Source organism: Cervus elaphus, chromosome 25, assembly GCF_910594005.1.
Source record: "Cervus elaphus chromosome 25, mCerEla1.1, whole genome shotgun sequence".
In the NCBI taxonomy this organism is placed as follows: domain Eukaryota; kingdom Metazoa; phylum Chordata; class Mammalia; order Artiodactyla; family Cervidae; genus Cervus; species Cervus elaphus.
Genome location: NC_057839.1, coordinates 16,283,215 through 16,303,450, shown reverse-complemented (window position 1 = coordinate 16,303,450; position 20,236 = coordinate 16,283,215). Strand labels below are relative to the sequence as shown.

At 44.5% G+C, this 20,236-nt stretch overlaps 1 protein-coding gene across 4 annotated transcripts in view; it reads left to right on the top strand.

Annotated features, from left to right (window-relative positions):
- Positions 1 to 8,897: 8,897 nt before the first annotated feature.
- MAST4 (microtubule associated serine/threonine kinase family member 4) overlaps positions 8,898 to 20,236 on the top strand; it is a 603,634-nt gene continuing 592,295 nt past the window's right edge. For all 4 annotated transcript variants that reach the window (XM_043887657.1, XM_043887656.1, XM_043887655.1 and 1 more), the window contains exon 1: positions 8,898 to 9,521. In XM_043887657.1, coding sequence (XP_043743592.1) covers positions 9,171 to 9,521 — 351 coding nt within the window. In that variant the 5' untranslated portion in view covers positions 8,898 to 9,170. The remainder of the gene's footprint in view (positions 9,522 to 20,236) is intronic.

Here is a 20,236-nt window from a genome sequence, read left to right as displayed (position 1 = left end):
AGTTTCTGTACAAATGAGGCTTTCTGTAAGTAAGGGCACAGACTGTTCCCACCCTGAATTCCCATCCTGAGTGGTGCCCTTGGGCTGCTGGCAGGAAGCTGTCTTGCCAATAGGTTAAATGCTTCTCAAGTGTTCCTTCTACCTTATTCGCTTCACACGCAGGCAGTTCTTATTAGTTTGGCTGTTTTAGGAAGGCAAATAGTTGGGATGGAACTTTGGTGAGCAAGACAGTAACAGTGGTAGTTTGAGCTGAAGCTTTTCATGTAATTATTATTTTTACTAAAGTAAGGAACTGTTTGGGAATGAGGCTAAAATTCATTAACAGATTTTTTCATCCTATACAATTTTGGGGGGTCTTCTAATTGACCTATATAAGTCTTAGCCTGAGCAAAATTTAGATTAATGTAGTTTTAATAAAGTTGATTTAAAGTCATGTGGTAGCAATCACTTTATCCATTCATTCAATAGTTATTTATTATGAGCTATTTTGTGTCAGACATTGTGCTAGGTGCTAAATAAATAATATTTGGTTTGCTTTTGCCCCCAAGACTTCTCATAACCTAGTAGAAAGACAGACAATTCTGCCACAGTATGTGCTAAGATCTATTTCTGCCATAACTTGAAATGTCTTTTTATCTGTAAGTGCATTCTTTTTTCACAAGTATTTGAATCTCCAGTAAGACAGATCCTTTCTTCTACCTGAAACATTAACAATTTCTTTAAATTTGACCCTTATTGCGGTCAGGAGTACATCTCTAAATTTAGGACCAGTAGGAGCTTTCGGATGGCATTCAGATGTCTGCTTCCCATCTGGATTGGGTAACGAGAAGATTTAGGTCAACAGACCTGTATTTCTTAGTTTCCTGGTCTGAAGCAATAGCTGATTTTAGATAATTCAACCAGAAGGAAGTGCTATTGGTAACTCATTGAATGGAAGGAAAAGTCAGAGACTAAGACTGAAAAAGTACTGGAATCACAGCAGCTCTAGATATTGTTAACAGGAGTTAATTGATAGCTTTGTCTAGATATCAGTGTCCTTGTATTACTCTTCTCAAGATTCAGAATCCAAGGATGGCCTACTCCTGAAAGAACAAGACCATCAAAGGGAAATAGGCAATACCTTAAAAATGAACTGGAGTGCTCTTATCAGAAGGAGACAGAACAGGTACAGGGCCGCCAGGTACCATGTGTGTCTGTCATTATGTTTATGCCCCAAGTGTGTCTCTGGGTATAGTATTGATGCTGTTACTGACAGTGTTGCCCCCTGCCGCAACCATCCCGAGCTAGTCTACTTGATGAGGGCAAGATAGGAAAAAATTATTTTTCTTCTGTAAGGAGAAAGCAGGGAGGGAGGACTTGAGCCATTGAAGGTGGAATTCTCAACTTTGGCTATTATTATATTCACCTAGGGACTTTTGCTTTTTAACTTTTTATTTTGAACTAATTTAAGATTTACAGAAAAGTTGCAAAATAGTACTGAGAGTTCCCTAATACCGCTTACTCTGATTCCTCTGATATGACATAACCATAGTATAATTGTCAAGGCATTAATATTGATAAAATATTATTAACCAAACTGCAGACTCAAATTTCACCATTTTCCCCTCTAGTATCCTTTCTGTGGTTCCAGAATTCTACCCAAGAGCCCACATTTTATTTAGTTATTACTGTGTAGTTTCTCTTAATGGTTCCTCGCACTTTCCTTGTCTTTCATGACCTTGATATGTTTGAAGAGTCCTAGTCACTAACTGAACAATGTTTCTCCATTTGGATTTGTCATGTTTTCTTATGACTGGAGTGAGTCATACATTTTTTGGTCAAGAATGCCAGAAAATTAATGATGTACCTCATCTCAGGGGGTTCAGGATGCTGACATTTCCTATTACCAGTGATATTTGTATGGTTAGGTTGGTGTTTGTTGTGTTTCTGTACTGTAAAGTGGCTTTAGCTTCGTGGTGGTAGATTTCATATTTGTAAGTATTGTGGGGGAAGTACTTCAAGTCTACAAAAAACCTTTTTCTCAAACTTTTGCCTTGCTAATTTGAGCACATATTTTTGGATCTTGTCTGTTGCATTTGAGGCTTTCCCAGTGGCTCAGTGGTGAGGAATCCTCTCGCCAAGCAGGAGACGTGGGTTTGATCCCTGGGTCAGGAAGATTCCCTGGAGAAGGAAATGGCAACCCACTCTAGTAATCTTGCCTGGAAAATCCCATGGAAAGAGAAGCCTGGCCGACTACAGTCCATGGTCTTGTAAAACAGACATGACTAAGTAGCTAAGCAGCAGCAGCAGAAGCTGCTACATTTATTCTTATGCACAATAAATAGTGGTGTTTGCCTAAGGGCGATTCTTATTTCAACCTCTTTCTTTCTACATCTGTTAACTGGAATTCTATTGTGAGGAAGAATTATCTCTGCTCACCCATTTACCTTCTTATTTCATTATTTATATGAGTTTGGATTCACAAATACTGATTTTATTCTATGGTTTAAAACCCACATCATCATGATTTATTTTGTTGCTCAGAATACTGGCTTTGGCTATTGAGAACTCCTTTAGGCTGCTACCTGTGTTCTGCTGACAAGGTCTTATCTTTTTTTTTTGAGCAATTTCTTAGTTTGCAGTACCATGAATTGTTGTAGGCTTATCTTGTATTTCGCCACTTTGGCCCTAAGATAAACTACTTCCCACCTGGTGACCCTGTTAAATCCTGGTGTCCAGACAATAACCCAGACCAGTTAAATCAGAAGATCTTGAGGGGTGGGACCAAAGGGTCAGTCATTTCTAAAGTTCCACAGGTGGTTCTAACATACAACCACATGTGAGAACCAAACTAAAGTGATGATTTTCTGTCATGTGGATATGAAGTCCTTAGGAATCTTGTTAAGATTCTGATAGAGTGGGTCTGAGGCAGGGACTATAAGTCTGCATTTCTAACAAGTTCTTGGGTTGGTTTAGTGGCAAACCACACTTTGAGGGGAAAGGGACTGGAAGGCTTTTTTCTTCAAGTACAAAAACCCTCAAACATTACCTCTAGGGCTGCAAGCTGGCTTATGATTGAGGAAAGTTGTTACTTGGTAGGTTACTATTCAGCATTGTTTTATCTTCTAATCAGTTGGGGTGAGTGGTAGAAGGAACTACTTGCCATGCAGTGTAGACAGGATCAAGGAGGTTGCTGTATGAATTGAAAATGGAAGTTTTTGATTCTGAAAGTAAACCACTACAATGAATAAAAATGAGTAAATGTGTTCGCTTTTCTTCTATTTCTTAAACAGGCGAAGAGTCCTGAATAAATCTTTTTGAAAAATGAAGAATGATAATAAAAGAACACTTCATGCTGAAAGCATAACAACAACAACAAAAAAATCCCAGATATGAATATCCATCTTATCTATCTTGGAAAGACAGATGCCAAAGACTGGAGTCTTCTGTGAGAAATAGGTCACCATTTTGAATTTTATTTAAACAGAATTCTCAAGGGTTCTCTTTCTGTATTAGCTCAGTTTTCCCAGCTGTTTTCAGAATATGCATATTCCTGTCCAGCTGCTAAGCTGCCTTTGTCTCCCCAAGGTAGTTGTCCTCCAAGAACAAAAAGGTCCGGAGAGACACAGACTGCAATCCGTCAAGCTCGTTCTAGTCACTTTCTACAGAGCCGTGCACACGTGTGCGACAAAGCAGCTCTCTGACCTTCAAATTAGGATCATCATCAGTAATCCTCAAGCTTCAATACTCTTGACACATGCTTGGGACGTTCCTTAAAAATGCAGATCCCCAAACCTTTGGCTGGAGTCATGAAACAAACACCTTGTTCTCCTGTCTGTATCCTGGCCATACGAAGCAAGTACTCCACATACAGCATATGGAGAAGCATTGACCTAAGAGAACAGATTGCAGCATTCTCTTGTTTGGTCCATTGGTGTCTCAGATGGTAAAGAATCTGCCTACAATGTGGGAGACCCAGGTTTGATCCCTGGGTTGGGAAGATCCCCTAGCAAAGGGAATGGCAACCCACTCCAGTATTCTTGCCTGGAAAATTACGTGGACAGAGGCTACAGTCCATGGGCTCGCAAAAGAGTCGGACATGACTGAGAATAGCACACACACAGGCTTATTTTAATTTGCTAATATAACAGCTTCCCACCCTTCTCGATCTCTAGGTCAGAGACTCCAACAGAGCAAATCATGATATTACTGGTCCTCCCCTGTCCTTTTCAACTATCACTTAAGAAATTCTCTACTCCTCTTCTGAAACCTGTATACTATAACCTTTCCTTTCCTAGCTTCTCAAACACAAATAGAAAGTTGAGATGCTATGAGAGCTTTTTATTCCAGCTGTTTGGTCAGAAACCATCATGGTCCATATCATGATACACCCTCTGGTATAAATCAAAAACCCCAGTCGAGGCCACCTCAGTGGCCACATTTTTATAGATGTTTACTTTGTCACAAAATTGTACTTTATTGGTCACAGGGCAGCAGGCAAATCTATTATTAATAATTAAAACTTAAAAACCTACCTGCTGCTGCTAAGTTGCTTCAGTCGTGTCCGACTTTGTGCGACGCCATAGATGGCAGCCCACCACGCTCCCCCATCTCTGGGATTCTCCAGGCAAGAACACTGGAGTGGGTTGCCATTTCCTTCTCCAATGCATGAAAGTGAAAAGTGAAAGTGAAGTCGCTCAGTCGTGTCTGACTCTTAGCGACCCCATGAACTGCAGCCTACCAGGCTCCTCCATCCATGGGATTTTCCAGGCAAGAGTACTGGAGTGGGGTGCCATTGCCTTCTCCGAAAAACCTACCTACCAAAGGTGAAATCTTAAAAACCTACCAAAGGTAAAGATGATATTTCATGTTTATAATCCAAAGATCATATGGTATTTAAGATTTGGGGAGTATTGAATATGAGTATGTAACTTTGCAAAAATATCTGTTCTGAATTCATAATGTTCTCATTTTATGTATGTAAGGAAAAGGAACATTATGTATGTAAGGATAAACTGACTTCAAGTTTATCAAGCCCTCAATGTGGGGGAAAAGTCATGACACAGAATAGACTAAGTGTGTGATGTCTTGTCCTCAAAAATCCTCCATCTCTTACAGATAGGACTTGACACTGACAGTCACACTTGGCCCCACCAACACTGCAGAGATTGGCAGACAACAGAGGCTCTCAGAGGCAATATCTCCCATAACCTGGGAGGACAACACAGAAAACTGACGCCGGTGTCCAGTCACAAAGCAAAATGAACACTCAGTGCCCGGGGTGCTTGTTCCAGGTCCAGACACTTGGGAACATGTCCAGTAGAACGTGCGAATCCTGATTACCTTGGAGTAGCCTGACCCTGTCCTTCCCACTCAATAGGCTAATCTGGCTCTGCCTTTCAAGCTACACTATCGGCTTCTCAGGAGTAATGACTCAGTTGTTTTTATCTTTCTTGCCCTTGCCGACAGTGACACAGCAGAAAAAAAGCCACGCTTTTATAACTATCTCTGGTCCCAAAGTTGCCAACGTTAGGGACATTTTATGAGATGTTCTCTTGGAGAGGTGCTTTCCTGGCCACGGAGGAAGGTGTTTATAATTTAATTAATAAGAAAGGTGAGCTGTAGGATTTAAATCAGAACTGGTCAAGTGGTTTCGTTGTACCCTAACATTTGTCTATAGGTCAATTGGGTTGACTTTGGGGAACTATCCTGACCTTCTGATCATCTTCTATTTATAGAGTCATCCTTTGAGTTTGCATGGTTCTGGTGTGGAAACTCTCTGCCTGCATCTGAGTCGTATTTCCCTTATAGGTCAGCTGTGGAGATGATTAAGTACACGGCCTGCAACTGCATGTGTCAAAGTGGAATCCATTTTGCTGATCACAACTAGCATTTTTATTTTCAATAAAATATAATAAAAAAATTACAGTGCCCATAGGAAGGGTAAGTATTGTTTCATGAAATTTTATTTTTATGTGTATGCATGTACATGTATCATGAGTTGCAATGTAAAGTATATTTCTTATTTGAGCTTAAAAAGTTTAGGAAATATTGATCTGGTACTTGATTTTGATCTGTAAGGGTTAAGAGCATGAATGCTGGGGTCCAATTTCTCTAGCATGAACCCTGGCTCCATTACTTTCTAGCTGTGTGGCTTTAGGAAAATAACCTGGCTTCTCTGTGCCATAGTTTTCACATATATCACATACGAAATATGAGAATAATAGTGGCTACCTTATAGGGTTGATATGGGGATTAAGAAAATTAATACTTGTCAAGTGCTTGAAACCTTGCCTGGCACATGCTAAGTGCCTTATATAGGAGGGTTGTGGAGGAAAAATCTGTTCTGCAAGTATCCTTTTACAAGCTTTTATGTTTTAAATCAAGACAGTAGAGTCCCTGCCCTATGGATATTTGTAGTTTAATATATATGTGTACTTGAACAAGTCCCCTTCTGAGTGCAATATGTTGGAATATTTAAGAACGGACCTTGGACTAGATCGCTGTTATCAAATCACTGTTCTGCTACTGACTTGCTGTGGAACTTTTGGTAAGTTATTTGACCTTGCAGATCCTCAGTTTCTTAATCTATAAAGTGGGGTTAACAGACTGTCTCATAAGGTTGTTGCCAGGATTGCTCGAGACTCTCCACGGATGCTTGGGAAGGCGCGATAATAGCTATTAGCATCCTTCCCATTGACGATTCAGGTCATGTCTTTGCCTCTATTCTGATGCACTGAAGAGTAGCCCTCCTCCTCTTTCATGTGAATGGCTTGCTTAAGTCATCATTTTACTTCAGCTGTGGTGAATCAACCACATAGGGGCTCAGATAAAGACCAATCCTCCTGAGGAGAAAAGCAATTGTGAGGCCCGGGGTCGGATTCAGACTGCCCCACTGTGCTCTCTCTTTAGCCTTGCTCTCACAGCTAGTCAAGGCCCTAGAACTGTTCTTTTGCCTCAGCGGGTCTTCACAGCCCCTCAGATAATTCTGAAGGGTCACAGTGGAAGCCTGACAGCCCGAGGTGTTTTTCAGTATGGCTGTCTGTGGCGGTGGGGTCACATCATATTTCCTGCCCCTTCATCTTGGGGGAGGAAACTGATTCAGACAAAGCTTGCTGTCCAGCGTGATGAAGCACTTTGTATGATGTATCACTTCTAAATACGATGATAGCATAAAAGGGCTCATTAGCTGAAGGGGCTTTCAGCTTGACTCCTCCAGTTCTTAAGGACCTTTGGCAAGGCTGTCCTGACAAAGAGAAATCTAAGATGCTTGAGGACTCCCGAGCTTGAGGACCTAAACTGTTTTTCTGTCACTCTCCCCTCTTCTTCCATGGCACATTGTTCCTGCAGCACTACCATAGCTTTGGAAAATTAATATCGGAGCTACATTATGCAGCATCAATCTCTTGCTTGACCGTAAGCTCCTCAAGGGCAGGGGACCTGCCTTATCCATCTTTGTATCCCCTGCAAGCACTGGGCACACATCTCAATCAACATCTGTGGAATTGAATCTGGTTGAATTTATCTCCCAGGTTGCAGTGCTAGAGCTCAGAATAGGAATGGAGCTAAAGGCGAGTGAGGAATCATTTTTTTCCCACTGCTGAGCTGCCTGCTGGCTTCTGAGAAATTCAAGTCACCCCATCACGCTGAAGGCCACCCAGGGGGAGGCTGTTAAGGTGATTCTATTGGTATCCTTCGTGGAAGTTCTTTCTCCTGGTTCTTAGAGGTAAAGAAAATGAAGCAACTAGTCCTGCATTTTGTTGGTTTGCAAGCCAGAGCTAGGAGAGCTTAAAGTGGAAATGTGATCTCTCTTCATCCTCTGCTTGGCTGATGTGGAAAGACAGGCAATGGTGGGCCAGTACTCCTCTCTAATTTAGCTTTGTCTAGTATCTGGTACAGAGCTGGGCATATTCTTGTCCCTAATTAAATTGTTGTTTAGTTGCTCATTCGTGTCGGACTCTTTTGCGACCCCAGGGACTGTAGCCCACAAGGCTCCTCTGTCCATGGACTTTTCCAGGCACGAATACTGGAGTGGGTTGCCATTTCCTCTCCAGGGGCTCTTTCCGACCCAGGAACCCTGGCCTCCTGCATTGCAGGTGGATTCTTTACCACTGAGGCGCCATAGCGGCATAATTTGTCATTTCCCTCCCCTTTAAAATGTACACACATCTTTATTCAATTGACAAACAGAAATAAAGAGAGAAAATAGTCTTTTGAAAACTCTCCATGTGTCTAAGCCAGGCAGTCTGCTGGAGCTGTGTTTATTTTTGCTCTAACTCTGCTCATAGGGAGACAAGACAGGTGTGAACGTCTTCACTTCCAGCTGAGGATCCTGAAGCCCATGAAGCTCAAGTGGGGAATCCGGGATCGGAGATCAGCTGGGTTTGGACGCACTCACCATACCACGAAGTTTCCCCCTTTCTCCTCCAGCACGCACGTGGGTGCGTGCGTGTGCCTGACTGTTTCTGTTTCCTTTTACCCTTATAGCCCCGCTGCTTCTCCTCTGGTCAGTTTCCTGGATTCCACTTTTTCGAAACGAAGTCCAGTTCTCCAGGGTTGCACTGCCCGCCTCGGCCATCTCCTCTCCTCCTGGGGTTCCCAGGACCGCCAGCCACTCCTTGGCTAAATTCAGAGTCCCAGCCTTCGGCTCGGATTCCGGGCTCCACTCCGACCCTCCAGGGCCGGGTGGCTCCCTCGCGTCCCCTGGGCCCGGGGATCTCAGGCGGGACCCCGCAGCCCGCGCCTCGGCCCCGCCTCCCCTACCTGACGCCGGTGCGCCTGGGGCGCCGTAGCCTCCGCCCACCGGCGCGCCTGCCCTGCCATTGGCTCCCCCTGCTGCCCGTCTCTTTCGCCGGCCCCGTTCGGTCCCAGAGGCAGGTTTTGCCGGAGAAGCCGCAGTCCCGGCGGCTCGGGCGCAGAGCCGGAGGACTGTGGAGCGGATCGCCGACCGGCACTGGCATGCCTCCTCGCCAAGGAGCTCCCGTCAGCCGCCAGGCCCGGGCGGCTGCTAACTTGGCTGCAGGCTCCGGCGGTCCGGCCGCGGCCATGTAGTCGCCGGCGGGGCTCCCCGCAGCCCGGGAGCAGCAGCGAGAGCGAGCCGGAGCCCAGCAGCTCGCGGCTTCCCCGGGAGGCGCTGAGTGCGCGCCTCGCCCCCGCCGCCCCTCGGGCCGCACTTTGGGTCCTAGAGGGAAATGGGGGAGAAAGTTTCGGAGTCGCCTGAGCCGGTGCCCCGCGGCTGCAGCAGTCACAGTGCTTCGACTCCCGCCCCTGCGGTGAATGCCGAGTCCTCGCCCGGCGCTTCCTCGGCGGAGTCCTCCTCGGGCTCGGAAACTCTGTCGGAGGAAGGGGAGCCTGGCTTCTCCCGCGAGCAGCCGCCGCCGCCGCCGCCGCCGCCGGGTGGAGCTCGGCCGGCCGCTGCGTGGGCTCCCGCGCTCTTGGTGCCGGAGCGTGGAGTCTCAGCGCCGCCGCCGCCGCGCCCGGGAGGAGCCGCGCCACCCGCGCCCCGGGGCAGCAGCGCGTCCCAGGAGGAGCAGGACGAGGAGGTGGGCCCCGCCTTCCCCACCTCGACCCCTCTGGTCCGGGCTGCCAGGCGACCCCAGCTCTCTACCCAGCACGCGAGTGGTGGGCAGTGCGCACTGGGGCATGGAGCGGGGAAGGGACCCCAGGTGCTGTGCGCCGTGCCCCGGGTAATGACAGTTAGGAGCCTCGCTGTGGGTCGTTGGTTTCCCCGTGATTGTCACGTGTGTGTGTGTGTGTGTGTGTGTGTGTGTGTGTGTGTGTGTGTTCGTGTACATGTGCTGCCTGACAGTGGGCTTATACAGTATCAAAGCCGCAAACTCCTCCAGGTCTGGATTTGCTCCGCTGGGTGTGTGAATGGATGTGACACTGACCACCTGGTTTGTCCCCACAACTAAGACTTCCTTCTCCGAAGTGGGCGTTGCTTCGCGCCGTGGCGCCTGTGCACAGGGGGATGGGGTGAAGGGATGGGTGTGAGGGGGTGGGGGGCAGTTGGCGGCAGTACCCGCGAAGTTGCGCGGCGGGTTTCCGTAGCATCCGCCCCAGGATCGCGGGAGGGTGGTTTTGGCTGTTCCCCCGGCGTCGGTTCTTCGAGAGAGGAGGACTCCTAGCTCTGGGCTGGCAGCGCTGAACTGAGCTTCTGCATCTCCCATTTGGACTCGTTCCGGGGTGTCCAGATGCGTTCCGGTCGCCAGACTGAACAGGGAATGTAGCTCCTCCTTTGGGAGACTGTGTCCATCCTGGTTTATTCGTCCACCTTGGTTTCTTGGAAGAATATTTGTGTGAAACTTGTGGGTCGCGTCCTGATACATCGAGACTGTGACTTGGTGTCCTCCCGTCTGTTTTCTCTGGCTTTTTCCTGTCTTTGGAGGACAGTTAAAGAAGCTTAAGGTTCTTGGTGTCTTTGATTGTTTGCTTTGGACGTTTCTTGGGAGGTCATCTTGATCACGCAGGGCCATAAATAAATTACCCTAACAGAACCGCCTCCTTGTGAAGTTAGTTCCTCAGTGCCAGAGTTGTATTTTCCTCCTCTCTGATGGGGTTAGCTTTAGTAAGTAATTGTCTTTGCCCCTCAGAAGTTGCAGGCTGAGGCCAGTGTTCTGACAGTAGCCCCCTGGGGACCCCAGCCTGCAGGTAAAGACTGGATCTGGTACAGAATGAGGAGAGTCAACTCCTAGGCTGGCAGAGATGGAGTAAACCCTAGTGGTTGGTGAACCCTCTGGCAGTAATCAGGACCCATTCCCCAATGCCTGGTGGAGGGTGGGCATCCTGGACAGGTGTCTGGAGATCTGCTTTCCAGAACTGCCTGTGCTCCTGAACTGGGAGACCTCAGATGAGTTGATTCCTCTGAGGTCAGTTTAATAATCTGTGAAGTGAGGGGTATGACCAGTGAACTTCAAGGTAAAGTTTATTGTCCCACGAACACTCCCCTTTTTTATCAGGAATTTAGGATGAATCCAAACTTCAGATTGATCCTAGGAACAGAGTACCAAGAGTTAAGCTGAGCACCACACTTATCACAGAGCTACCTGGGGATATGACCCAACTTAATGATTTATTAATACTATTAGATTCCAATATAGTGCTGCCATTGGTACAGAAGGTGGTACAGTTAGTTGCCCTGTGTTTTCTGGGAAGCTGGGCGTATGCTTCATGATACATAACATGGTCTTGCAGATCCCAGGCCGAGGAAGACAGGAACTTCTCACTTTTGTTCAGGATCCTGTAGCTGGTTTATTGCTTGGCCTCAGGGTGACAGTGTTTTATTTTCTTGGAAGTGGATATAATGATAGCTTATTTCACAGGCACTGCAGTGAGGATTGGTTGATTGAAACACATTTTGAAAAGTGGAATGACTAAATAACATTGGTCAGTATTTGTGAAATCTCAGAATTGGATGTAAAGTGATACAGTATTGCAGTTTATTGTGTAACTTAACCTGTGGCAGGGGATGCTGGAAATTGTCCAGGAGTGGAAATCTTGACTTGCTCTGAGAATTTTAAAGCAAGACTGAAACTGTGGAGTAGAGAATGATAGTCTTTGTGGCAGGGGTTGAATTCCAGTGCACATTTTCTGGCTCTTACACTGGTGCAGGGAGGGGTTCCTAACCTTCGAGGGGGGTGCAGTGGGTCTCTCTGAGAACCTAATGAAAGCTCTCCATCCTCTCCTCAGAAAATAGGTATCATTATAAATACCATTTTAGCGGGTTGAGTGAGGAATACTGGGTCACACAGTCTCAGTTTGGTGGAAAGATGTGGGTTTGATGTCCAGCTCTGCCACCTTAGCTGTATGTGGGTTGTGGACTACTCCATTGATGTAAGGCCTGATTTTTCCCCTCTTAAATGGGAATAATAATAATAGAATCATTAGGCATTTTATACATGCCACCTAATTTAATCCTAGTATAGTATCTAGAATTGAATATTAATTTTTCAGATTCATTTGTGATTAAAAATGTTGTGAAAGGAGGTACAAGTTTGGGCTGGCTTATTTTATTTATGCAAAATTAATCTGCTCCCTACTTTCAGAGAACTGAAGGCTGTGGCTATTCTGTTTATTACCATTGTATTAGTACAAGCTGGAAAACAGTTTTTATTTGTATCAGATGTATTATGGCAAAGCACTGTTAGTGTAGTGTTAGTTATGCAATAGCAAGATACCGAGTACAAAGCCTTTAAAAGCCTTAAGTGAAACCCATAATATGGAAAAAGATTCATTTAGATTTAAAAATTGTGTGTCTAGCTTGGGATAATCACTGTTTTCCAAAATTTTTTTTCAGTTACTTATTGCATCAATTTTTAAAAAGCAGCAAAACTCAACTTCCTAGTGTATGATTGCAGTGCTAATTTTTGATGCACCTTTATTAAAGCTGCTTGCATACACTAGCAGAGAAGGCACTGGCAACCCACTCCAGTACTCTTGCCTGGAAAATCCCATGGACGGAGGAGCCTGGTGGGCTGCAGTCCATGGGGTCGCCAAGAGTCAGACGCGACTGAAGCGACTTAGCAGCAGCAGCAAACACTAGTAATATCAACAGTGTTTGACCTACTTCATATTTTATCTTATTGTCAGTATTTGTGTAAACTTACAGTCTCATAGACTTACATCAACCCTTTAAGCTTTTGGTGTCTAAAAAACAATAGTTTAACATGACAATGGTTGTTATTTTCATGTACTTAATAATCAGACACATGAGAGAGATGGTGTTTGGTTTTTTGTTTGAATAAAGTGCATTTGACTTTCCCCCTGATTCCCCAAACCTGTGGACGTTGGGGTCTCTGCAAGTTGAGGGTAACAGGCTGTGTTTAGAATAGTCATGATAAACTAAATTGGAGTGTCCCTCTAACAGTGTTTCTGAGATTTGCTCCCAGGCACATCTCGGCCCCGTCCCTTCTCAGAGCACCTGTGCTGACCCTCATAAAGAACTCAGTGCTGTCTGTTGTCTGTCGATCAACTCCTGAGGGCAGGAATTTTGTCTTTGTGTGTTGACCCAGTGTTTCTCATACATTAGTGGAGGCTCAGTACATATATTTTGAATGAAAGAGGAAAATATGTCTTTGAAAACAGTTGCACATTTGACTGAAGAGTGACCATATGAGTCTTCTTTTGTTGTGAATTATGCTTAAGCCTCTAGATCTCTTATCCAAAAAAAAAAAAAAAAAAGCCTCATGGATCCCAGTGAAAATATTATAAGCAGTTTTCCAGGTAAATTTTTAAGAAAGTCAAATCAGTGAGGATCCAGTCACAATGCCTGTGCAAGGACTTGTGCATTAACTCTGCTTTTCACTCTGTGTGTTAGAACTTGAAACTTTCAGGGATTGTAGAAAGGCATGGTAGAATAAAGGCTTAGTAGCTAAAAGGATTTTCAACTCAATATAAAGCGTTTCATTCATACTTTGCTACCCTAAAGGATTTACTTTACTGGCAGGAGGGGGAAAACAATTGCCCTTATTAACAATAGGCACAATTAGGGTTGTCTTTTAAGTGTTCTATTAATGATGTGAGCTTGAAGACTGATTTTAATATCATGCATAGATGAATGTCTAGACTTCACCGGTGAAGAGAATAACTAGCAAAATAGCAGCCATGAATAGAGTGAAGCTTTTCCGTGAATTGATATTTTATGAATCACAGCAGCTACATAATTTAAAAAAAAAATAGCACGTAAATCTTGGCACATGTATCATTGAGTTTTGTCTTTGACTCCCTGATTCAATAAGAGTCACAGGTTCACAATGTCAGACAGCAGACAGTCAATGTATGTTGAGTCTGATGCCTGAGAAGCAGCACCCTGGGTGCTGAGATCATGAAGGTGGGCAAGACAGAGATAGTCTTGACCTCTCGAAGCTTCTAGTGTAGCGGGGAGATACTCCCGAAACACATGACTCTTCACTAATTGATTTCTGAGGTGGTAGATGGGGAACAGGCAGTGAGGGAGTATATACCTCTTCTCACGTGGGAGGTGGGAACTGCCTTCCTGGGGAGTTTTTGGAGAAGGGAAGGGATAGAGCGATGTGGGTAGCAGAGAGAGTTTGTGGGTCTAGGGGCTAAGAGACATCTGCGTTGTGTGCATGAAGCAGAGGAGGGCCTGGCGTCGGGGGATGTGGGAGAGGGAATCAGTGGTTGGGTCATGCATGGCCTTTGGACTTTATTCTGAGGCCCTGGGAGTGCACTGGAGGGTTTGAAGCAAGGAAATGACTCTGTCAGACTGGTGTTCCCGGAGGCCAGGTGGTGTGGAGCCCGCCTGTTGATGCTGCAGTGTAGCTGGTTGGAATGTCCCAGGTTAGCTGGGAGCTGATGACCCAAGAAGATGGCACCTCAGTAAACGGCATGTTGCTGGAAAGTGGAGCTTAGGAATCCATGTAAACACACAGGAAATGGATCGGGAAATGAGTGTAGGTCTATTCGAGAGAACACCTTCGTGTGACTGTTGATGCTGCTTCTCACTGCAGTGTTGCCTTAAGACTAGGATTTTCTTGAAGGAAAACCTTCAGTGATGAATGGAGACTGAGAAGAGGGACGTGCAAACGCTCGTTTCCACAGTCGGTTGCAGGGGCCATCAACCTGGGGTGAGAATAAGGGGTGATTGCCCAGAGGTGGCGTGATTCTCTGGCCTTGGGACGTGCGGGGTCTGTGAGCTAATAACACACGTTCTGAGAGTCTGGCTTGTTCGCCTGCGTGTTCCTAGAGAAGGAATGGTCAGCGTCAAGGAAACAAGGCTTCTACCGTTTCCACCCCGGGTCTGGGGTGTTCTAGGAAATGTCAGTCCACCAGTGTTTTGGAGCCAGTGACAAAGGCTGACTATCTGTCTCCTGACACTGACTGGATACAGTGTTTAAGCCCAGCTGTTTGTGTTTTTGCCCCTGGGAAGAAGGGTGTGAATGTACATTGGAGTGCAGGCTGTGAAGATGGTAAACTACGGGGAGAATCCTGGGAGAAAAGTTCTCACAACGAGAAGGATCCATAACCAGGTGGCTTGGTGTTAGAGAAAACTGAATGAGGTTGTGTGTGTGTGTGCGCGCACACATGCACGCATTTGTGTGTGTGTTGGTGTACATGCCCTTGTATATCTAAGAAGAAATAATTGTCCTTTTGAGATGAAAGATACCCCGGGTCATTTATGAGCAAGGTCACACATTTTATGGTGATGCCCGGGAAGGCCTTGTGCTCCTCTTCACCATCACTTCAGACCAGCAGCCAGTGTTCCCTGCCCTGGGGTCAGGGTCTGTAGGGCCTAAGAGTATAGACTAATGACCCCGGTTCAGCCACTTCTAGGCTGTGTGCCTTTGGAACAGTTATTAATACCGAGACTGTGTCCTTCTCTGTAAAATGGACAGGCTAGCATTTACTGAAGAGGGTTGTTATGAGAGTTTTATATAGAGGTCCCAGCATGATTCCTGGCATACACATGCCTTCCGTGATGGTGTTTGCTAGTATGACTGAGTGCGGAAAAGCTGGTTTATGCAGAATATCAGCGCCATAGCCAGGAATAATCAGCACCTGGACGTCCCTTCCCTGATGGATTATGCTACCAGCATAGTCTGCTGATGGTTCTGGGAGGCCCTTTCATTCATGAGCAGGTAGATGTGTAACAGAGTGATCATTTTTAATTTCATGGACACAGCATTTCTTACAGTATACTAATAGCAAAGCTTTATGGACTATGGTTCGTTAACTCTTCTGTAAGACACGATCTCTCTTTTGCTCCTGGAATCTGCTGTGAGTGATCACTTATTAAATGATGTCCTCAAAGACTCTGTGAACATGCAGATTACTAACTGAGCCCAGGAAGTTAGTCAGAAGGCACCATGTCAGACATGTGGTGAGGCTGGTGACATGACCCAGTGCTTCGTGATGATTGGAGGCTGAGAAGAGAGTGACAAGGAAATGAAATGATCTTCTGGAAACCAACTTTGGTTCATAAAGGAATTGGGTGGTGGTCCAGGAGCTACCCCCACCCCCAGCTTCACAGAGGGGAATCTGTTGGAAATGAGATAGAACTTTTAAAAATGCAAGAACTCATGTATGTGAATTGCCCAGCAAAAAGTCTCTTTTATCCCTTTAGGGGTCGTATAAACAGTTCAATTTTTTAAGGCAAAATTGCGAAAGCCTCGGATCCACTTCTGCTATAACTCAGATAAATACCGGTGCAGTGACTGCAGGTGGCTTCCCTTCCGCCAGCCTGGTGCTCTGCCCTGTGTCCCGTTTAGGTTGACATTCACACAGCCTTCCATCCCTCAGTCCAAGGCTGTCTGTGCCCTTTGTGCCTCTATTTAGTCTGGTATTAAACAGATATTTCTTATTGGGTCCTATTATTTTGGGGTAGAGCATAAGATCAGATACAGTCAAGCAGAAATCTCTTTCTCCAGCAGCTTGTGGACACTTCTTTCTTTCCCCCCTTTTGTCCTTCTCTCACCCCTTCAGGATTCCTGGAAAGGATTGGACAGTAGTCACGTGTCAATGCATTCCTCTCCCAAGTCAGGTTTAGGAGAGAAATGCATGCATAGTTTGCTTTAGTCGCGTCCAACAGCCTGTGGGCTGCAGCCTGCCAGGCTCCTCTGTCCATGGGATTCTCCAGGCAAGAATACTAGTGTGGGTAGCTGTTCCCTTCTCCAGGGGATCTTTCCAACCCAAGGATCGAACCTGGGTCTCTTGTGTTGCAGACTGGCTTCTTTACTGCTGAGCCTCTGAGGAAGCCCCTAGGAAAGAACACCCTTCCTTAAATGTGAAACGTCAGTTCAGGACCGTGGTCAGCGGTACACATACACATACATTTAAGTGTATAGAACTTGTGTGAAATTTCTGGTTGCTTCTCCAACTTCTTTTAATGAAAAAGTTCACTCCTTATTTAATGATTTTAATTCATAACCAGGTACATGTGTCTCTGAAACAGCTGATAAATTTGTACCCTATGCCTGCACTCTTTTGCTGGCCCATCAATTTTCCTGTTGGACACAGGCCATATACTTTTGATTATGATACTACTTCCACTGAACATTTCAGCCCTAATGCTTTGTACTGATATTGGGGGCAGGGGTTGGTAGAGGGGAGGCTGGGGATACTGACAAATTGGCTTTCTTTTCTTAACTAATTTCATAGGCTATGGTGTGGAAAATGAAAACTTAATTATAATGTTCTTGACTTTGTATCTGGGAGGTGTTTTCAGTGGCCAGCGACTCACAGGCATGCCCACTTTAGTGTGGGTAGCAGAATATACATTTGACACTCATCTCAGGTGTGGGTATTTTGGCCTCTGCCTTAAGACTTGCTCAGCTACTTTTTTAATAAGCCGAAAAGTTAGGTAGGTAGCTAGCTCCTGGTAGATGATTTTATGCCTTTCCAAGTTTGTTTTAAAAACAAACAAAAAATAACAAGATCATCATATCTTGGGGTTCCAGTGTTAAAATTTGTTTTTTTCAGGCATTTCTTTATGCACAGATGGGTGTACCTTCAAAATGCAGGATGGGTCCCAGTGCCTCACCAGTGATAGGGAAATAAAGTAAAATCGGGTTAAAGTCGGTGGTTAAAATCCTATGCTGCTGTACACTGCCCTTGAGACTTATATTCTCAGAAATTACAAATTCACAATTGCTTCTTAGGGCAATCATTGCTAGGTAAACTGCATTAAGATATTGAAATGGAATGCAGTTGTGATGAAATTCATTTTATGTATGAAGGTTAAATGATTAATTTCACAAAGAGGTTCTTGATGAAAAAATTGGCTCCATAGGAACGTGTCCAGCTCCTGGACACTCAAACTCACAGAATTTGCTTTGCCACTCCTTTAGTTTTATTTGCCTAGTTTTAATTTTTTAATTTAAAAAAATGTAGCTAGAATGGAGCGAGAGCACTTAATTGAAAGCACCTGAGTCGTAACTAAAGTCGTCATCAGCCCAGGCTTCTCTGTTTAAAAGGGCAGCTCCCAGGCTCCTCACCTAGATGCAGCCAGGAAGAGTTGGGGAGAGCAGCTCTAGAAAAAAGGGCAATGCCAAACGTTTGTTTGGCGGGAAAGGACCACTGAGAAGTTTTACTTAAGGAGAACTTCTGACTCATCTCAAATCAGTAGAGTACAAATCAGGAAGACCGAAGAAGACGCCCACCTTCCTATTCTTCTGGCTCTTATGAGACGCGTAAGTCAGATTGCTAGGTTAAGCCAGCGTGGCCTTAAAGACTCAGTGAGCGTGTGTGAGTACGAGAGAGTGAAGGACAACGAGAGAGAAACTGCTGGTCAAGTAAGGAAATACTTCTCTTCTTTCCCTGCTACGCTTTGGCCCTTTATGTATTGTTGAAATTTTACTTCTGTATATTTTATTTCATGTACCACTTTGGAAATGTTTTTTTGTTGTTGTTGTTTTTGTTGTTCTACAAACACTGTTTGCCTGTAAGCTACCCCAGTTCATTGTTGGCTGGGAAGAGGAGTCTGGTTCAAAACGGCCTCTTGAGACCTTTTAGGACTCACTTTAATCCCTGGTGATAGTGGGTCCCAGCCCTGATGCAGAGTCTCTATTAGGACAAAAGAGAACATGGAAATTCTAACTGTGAACTCTCCTACTTTTCTTTATTATAATGTCAGTGTCACTTTGACTTTTCAAGAATTCCATTTTTTAAATTAAAACATTTCTACCTGGAGAAAGCTGACGGCAATAGTTTTAACGTTATGGAACAAGTCCTGTTGGGAAGAGTTAGATTAGCAGAGTGACAATGTGACAGTTGTGTAACCTGCTACTATCGTGCTGTTTTAAATTCCTTTAAAAGTATTTGAGTCATCACTTTCTGTGTGTTAGGTTACCTGTCATTCTGTGTTCTAATTCATCCCTGTTTCTTTCAGCCCCTTCCTACCTATAGCTTAGTCATCAGAATTTTAAAAAGAACAGCACAAATCACTTTGGCTGGAAGACTGTAGTAAAACCTTTGTTTAAACAGAATATTTGGGGGAGAGACTTTTTTTGGTTACTCAATCTTATGATTCACTAATAATTAACTGAAAAGCTCTTCTGTTCTCACTTTGCTGTTTACCTTTTGTCTTATAATTCCTAGATGTGGATTTTCTGCCTTATTTTGTGATGAACAAGCTAGCTTTTCTTTTTAGTGATTAGACATATTATAATGCTTTAGGGATCTCACTTTGGCTATCAGTCATCTTCAAAGCCTACTGAAGATGGGAAAAGTGCATAAGAAGAAGTAGAAAGTATAAAATTGAGTATGCTATTAACAAAAGTAGATGATCTTGATTTCTTTAACTTTAGAAATTGGAGTTAGCAAAGTACCTTTTTTTCTGAGAACTTTGCCTCATTATCTTTGCTCCTGGGTTATGCCAGATCATGTATATATTGTTAATATTTGTACAGAACTTAGCAGTTTTCACTGCCTTTCCTGATACTATTTCAACTGTTCTCTCATTTTCATTTTGCACACACATTTTCTTGTCGTGTAGTTAATAGTTTCTCTGTCTCTATCCCACTAGACTCTATGATGTTGAGAGTGTCACTTAGCCAAAGTGTGGTAGTGTGGGCCAATTGAATTGCCAATTAAGCTTTAAAAGACTTTTGCAAACATTGAGTAAATGCATGTAAAACACTCAGAATGATGTCTTGACACACAAAATGCCTCAGTGGAAATTTGGGAGCAGTGCTTTATTATTACCCACTATATGTCCTATGCATTTGGCATTACGAGTTTAAGTGTCTGAAGAACTTTAAAGATCAGGGTGAAGATATAGTTCAGTTCAGTCACTCAGTCATGTCCAACTCTTTGTGACCCAATGGACTACAGCATGCCAGGCTTCCCTGTCCATCACCAACTCCCAGAGCTTACTCAAACTCATGTTCATAGAGTGAGTGATGCCATCCAACCATCTCCTCCTCTGTCGTCCCCTTCTCCTCCTGCCTTCAGCTTTCCCAGCATCAGGATCTTTTCCAATGAGTCAGTTCTTTGCATTAGGTGGCCAAAATATTGGAGTTTCAGCTTCAGCATCAGTCCTTCCAATTAATATTCATTTCAGGACTGATTTCCTTTAGGATGGACTGGTTTGATCCCCTTGCAGTCCAAGGGACTCTCAAGGGTCTTTTCCAACACCACAATTCAAAAGCATCAGTTCTTTGGTGCTCAGCTTTCTTTATAGTCCAACTCTCACATCTATACATGACTACTGGAAAAACCATATCTTTGACTAGATGAGCCTTTGTTGGCAAAGTGGTGTCTCTGCTTATTAATATGCTATCTAGGTTGGTCAGAGGTTTTC